Here is a 5,136-nt window from a genome sequence, read left to right as displayed (position 1 = left end):
ATATAAAAAATTATTTAAAAAATATCTATAATCATACTTTTAAATAAACTTATTTGTAGTTGTGATTCTAGAATCTTCATGTAGATTATGGATTTTGTACAAACAATCTAACTTGAATACGGAGATAGATCTTAGAATTAGAGATATAGATGAAGAATATCAAGATACATAAAAAAATGTGCTAATATATACTTGTATTTGTGTATTTATTTATATATTTTAGAAGTATTTTTTTTAAATTAATTTTTTATTTATTTTAAATTAATATATTTTTAATATTTTCAAATTATTTTGATGTACTGATACTGATATAATTATTTTGATGTACTGATATTAAAAATAATTTTTTAAAAATAAAAAAATTATTAATATGTTTTTTTAAATCAAAAAATTATTTTAAAAATAACTTTAATCATTATTTCATGCAAACTTAATACTGAAACAAATTTTATGATTACAATTACAAAACGGAATAGATATGCTCTAATATAATGGAAAGGTGAATAAATTATGAAATAGTAGTATCAATATTCTATCTTGTTTTTCTTATCATTTTTTTTTTCCTTTTGGAAAAACTTAAGATGGCTACTATATATATAATACGGGGGAATCCCATAATTCAACTTTATAAACATCAAAATCGAAAAAATCAATCCTCTCCCCTCCTTGAGCTGACGGAAGCCATTTTCCCATCACTAACCAAACAGCCCTTACCACGTCATCCAAAAAAGACAAGATAATTTCCACGTGCTAAATTAACGCTCAACTTTACCCCCCCATCAACACTGTTCCACGTGTCAAAATACTACCTTTCCTAAACTTCTTTATATCATGATCATCATACAAGTCGTTTTCCCGGTCTGTCCTTCGAGATCCTTGAATCCTCACGTGGTAATTTCTGTAAATCCTGTTCTGATTCTTTCCTCATTTAGTATTTTCATTTTTCTAACCGTGAAACCCTCGAAGGCCCTATCCTCGGATCACCTAACGCATCCTAAATTTCATATAAATCGTGCCTAACTTTATCAATTTTCTATCTTAAATCTTCGACCAATTCAATTTCCAAATTCTCCACTTTTCTTCCTCTGTTATTAAATTCGATCACCTATTCCTTCTATTTTTTTACCTCTCCGTCGATCGAACCTTTTTATACCCCTTGCCGTGTTCTAGATTCATTTCTAGGGTTAGGGTTTCTTGGACTCTCTTTGATTCTTTGATTTCAAAGGTGGGTTTTGTTCGATCTTTAAATTTAAGCTTCTATATTTGTATTTCTTTTCCTAAATTTATCTGGGTCACTTGAATTTTTCGGTTTTTCTATTTTTTTTTAATTTTGAAACATTACACCTCTTAGAATCTCTTAATTTTTATCGATTTTTTGTTCGATTCAACTTGGTTCATATCTGTCCCTTGTTTGGATTTTTTTCGTTTGTAAATTAATGCTATTCCGATTCTAGAAAATTAGGGATCTATAATTTTTTATTTGTGAATTAGGATTTTTGGAAATTTTGATTTGTTTTTCAAATTCATCAATCACGTGACATTATCTACTGCTCAAAGACCATTTTTTACGGTAAGATCAAGCTTCTCAAGCTTATTCAATGTTGAATTACTTTTTTAGTAATAAATTTAATCATAAACGGTTTTGTTGATCTGTTATTTTTTTCTAATAAAATAAAAGAAAACGAAAGACGGCAAGGTACCCAACATAATTAATTAATTATAAAAGGAATTTATGGGGTGTGAGAAAAAAATGGTGTATTAATATTTAGAAATGAAGTTTGTATAGTGAACTCTTAATGGCTACATATTTAGAGTATAGGTTGACCATTTTTATTAGTACTGTGGATACTAAATTTCCCAAATGCATAAAAGTATCCAGCTGCTACTGCTATCCCCTTGGTTGACCATTATTATTCGTATTTTGGATACCAAAATTCCCAAATGCACAAAATTCTTCGACTGCTAGTGCTGTCCCTTTCTTAATTTGGGTTTTTTCCACTCAGCCCCTTCTTGTCTGTTATGTCATAGGAATCTTACCTTTCTACCCTGAACTTTTCAGAAATGTAATAGAAAGTAGTAAGAAAATTATCCCTTCTAGGCGGCTTATGTCATAATCAGGGGATTCTCGTTGCTAAGAAACCATTTTGCTGCATGGCAGTTTATTGAAAGCACTTATTTCTTTGAATCTATGCTTTGTTTCTACGTGTTGCTAATATGTCATTTTTTTTTTTTTTTTGCATATTAGAAGTCTACAAATTTACAAATTTGCTGGAAGATGCGTACATTCTAGTTTTACAGATCATATATGGATTAAAAAACTCATTTTTGTGTTTTTTTGATTAAATATAATTCTGATATGCAGCCAAAATTAAAATGATTCAGAAACGTGCTTTTGCTGATGATAATTCATATGAGGTTGCTTGTAAGCACCCCAGGAAAATGGAGCATATTGATCAGTTTCCTCCTATATTTCCACTTGACAATGCTCACCAGAAACATGTAGTTTCAGGTAATGGACTGTTGGTAGTGTCTGTCACTTATGATTATTCTTTGTGCTTGGAACCTTCATACAATGCGGACTGTGGAGTAAATTACTTTTGAGTCTCTTTCCCTATTCATCTAGCCTGCCCAATCTGATGACTTGATACTGAAAAAGGACCTTATGGATGGAATTCTTGCTTTTATAGGATGCAGATTTTGGATAATCAATCATTATACCATTGACTTTGTAAGAGTCTACTGGTGGATTTTTCATGATGACTGCTGTTATATGCTTGCTATGGTTCTGATAATTCTGGGCAACAAATTCATTCTGAACCTTCTCTGTCATTTTTTTTTTTTGCATATTAGAAATCTACAAATTTACAAATTCACTGGAAGATGCGTACAATCTAGTTTTACAGATCATATAGGGATTAAAAAACTCATTTTTGTGTTTTTTAAATCACTTTCATGTGTTCCCATAATCACATGCCATATTTTAATTCTTTCATGGAGTTTCCTAGCTTATATATCTGACCTGCTTTCAACATGATGATGAAGGTGATGACACTTACAGAGAGTGTCAAGATGTAGGGAGGTCAGCAAGTGACTTGGTCACTGAATATTCAAATGGAACCAGCCAAGAGTTTGAAACTGGTGACAATGGTTGTTTTCCACAGTTTCTGTGGATCAGCAATGGGATTCTTGAAGCAGATAATTCATCATTCTTCCCAGAATATTTTGACGATGGCCACCAGCTCAGGCCTTTTCTTGAGCCTGATGAGGCGTGCTCATCTCTTGTTTATCCTTTTCGGAAGTCAGTTTCAATTGGACCAGAGCATCAAGCTAATGTTCCAGAGTGGGGCTCACAGGGTTCAAGCACCTCCCTGAACCAGCTAGACAAGTCTAACCTTCAAGTTGCACATGCACAGTCATCTAGCCCAGGTGTTATAATTGATGGTTGTTATGAGGAGAATCTGATGGGCACTTGTGTCCTTCCCATGCATGAACTGGAAGTACCTGCAAAGTATTGTTATGAAGCCACCAGAGGTGACTGTGGGTCCCCTGATGCAGGTTCTATCAGATGCATAAAACAACATGTCTCAGAAGCTAGGCTGAAACTTAGGGAAAACCTTGGGGAAGAGATATTTGAGGGGTTGGGGTTCTGTGATATGGGAGAAATGGTTGCAAATAAATGGACTGTTGAAGAAGAGCAAATCTTCCGTGAGGTTGTCTTATCTAATCCTGTATCGTTAGGCAAAAACTTTTGGGACAATCTGTCGGTGACATTTCCTTCCCGAACAAAAAAGGACCTTGTCAATTATTATTTCAATGTATTCATGCTCCGGAAACGTGCTGAGCAGAACAGGTTTGACCCACTAAATATTGATAGTGATGATGATGAATGGCAAGGAATTGAGGGTGAAACAATAGAGAACGATGAGGATTCTGCAGTGGAATCCCTGGCTGGTCAAGATTCCTCTGCTTATTGTCAAGAGGACCATGCAGAGAATTGCAATGAATATGTTGAGGATGAGGATGAAGTTGTTGCTACTCAAGATGGTGTTGATAATGTTGTCCATAAAGTTGCAACTGATGCGGAGTACGAGGGGGATGTAGATGATTTTTCAGGAGCTCAAGTTGGGATTTACCACGGTGATCGTGCTGGTTATGTTGAGCATAAACATTTCATTCAAATTTCTGGGAACAATGCAAATGATTTTGATGTTCAGGATGATTCATGCACATCATATGAGCATCATCAAGACAGCATTGATTGTTGTGGTCCCTTTGATATAGGAGCTGATGGGAGACACTCTAGTTAAGTGTGATAATTTCACAGTAAATATTCTTGATGGTTTGCGAGGAAGATTTCAGGGATATGTTTGGTTTCCCTGCTGTTGTTCTGCAAGACTGGATATTATCATGGAAAGTCAAGGAATTAATATGATTACTCATGGAAGCTTGGAGAAGCTGATGCCTGGTATCCAATGTTGATTACTGGGAAGCAGTGTTTGTATTGTACATCTTTCCAAATTGAAGTTTGTTGTTGCAGGCATCAGTTTTAAAGTATCTAGTAGTGCCAGAGTTTCCTCGGCAGGCCTTTCAAGGCTCGCTTGGCCTAATTAAAGAACAATTTCAGATTGACAGTAATGGCAATACTACTGCAAAATCCTGTTTTGCTTGCAAAATTTTGAGGATGTAGGTGGAAAGCATTTTGCTAGACGCAAGTAATTTATAGAAGGTGATTAATTTTTCATGGTTGGGCCAAAGGGACGCTCGGTAATTTGCTTAGCTGTGGGTGCGCAATTTGTGTAGCATGACTTGAATCCCGTTTCTTTTTATCTCAGCTGGATCAGTGTCATGGTAACAATCTTGCTGTTTGATCACCCCATCTGAAAGGAATGGCGTCTAGAAAAAGGCTTTTCATCTCTTCTGTTGGTTCCCCCGCCTCTTGACATGATAATTACTTGCTTCCAATATTCCCAGCGATGGTTTTTGTGTCATTATTGTACCTGCCAGTGTTAATTGTGTCTCTCGGCCCCCCATTAATTTTGTAGATGGTTTAGCTTAGCTTTAAATGAGAGAACTACATACCATTGTAACGATATTTGTGACAATAAGATTCACTACTCTTGCTTTTTCCCTCGACCA

The 5,136-nt window shown here is 34.9% G+C and overlaps 1 protein-coding gene across 2 annotated transcripts; it reads left to right on the top strand.

Annotated features, from left to right (window-relative positions):
- Positions 1-872: 872 nt before the first annotated feature.
- LOC105113942 (uncharacterized) lies at positions 873-5,136 on the top strand. Of its 2 annotated transcripts, none has more exons than XM_011010313.1 (3): positions 873-1,225; positions 2,363-2,509; positions 3,043-5,136. In XM_011010313.1, exons 2-3 carry the CDS (start codon positions 2,374-2,376, stop codon positions 4,305-4,307), a joined length of 1,401 nt encoding a protein of 466 aa, XP_011008615.1. In that variant the 5' UTR covers positions 873-1,225; positions 2,363-2,373; the 3' UTR covers positions 4,308-5,136. The 2 variants fall into 2 exon arrangements, with proteins under 2 accessions (XP_011008615.1, XP_011008614.1); XM_011010312.1 differs by having other exon boundaries at positions 873-1,570.

This window comes from Populus euphratica, unplaced genomic scaffold, assembly GCF_000495115.2.
Source record: "Populus euphratica unplaced genomic scaffold, PopEup_1.0 scaffold474.1, whole genome shotgun sequence".
NCBI lineage: Eukaryota > Viridiplantae > Streptophyta > Magnoliopsida > Malpighiales > Salicaceae > Populus > Populus euphratica.
This window is presented reverse-complemented; position numbering and strand designations above follow the sequence as displayed.

Excerpts from the sequence above, each read along its gene's own strand:
- LOC105113942 (XM_011010313.1), top strand. The coding sequence starts at position 2,374 with ATGATTCAGAAACGTGCTTTTGCTGATGATAATTCATATGAGGTTGCT. Across the intron at positions 2,510-3,042 it reads CCAGAAACATGTAGTTTCAG|GTGATGACACTTACAGAGAG; the intron begins GTAATGGACTGT and ends ATGATGATGAAG.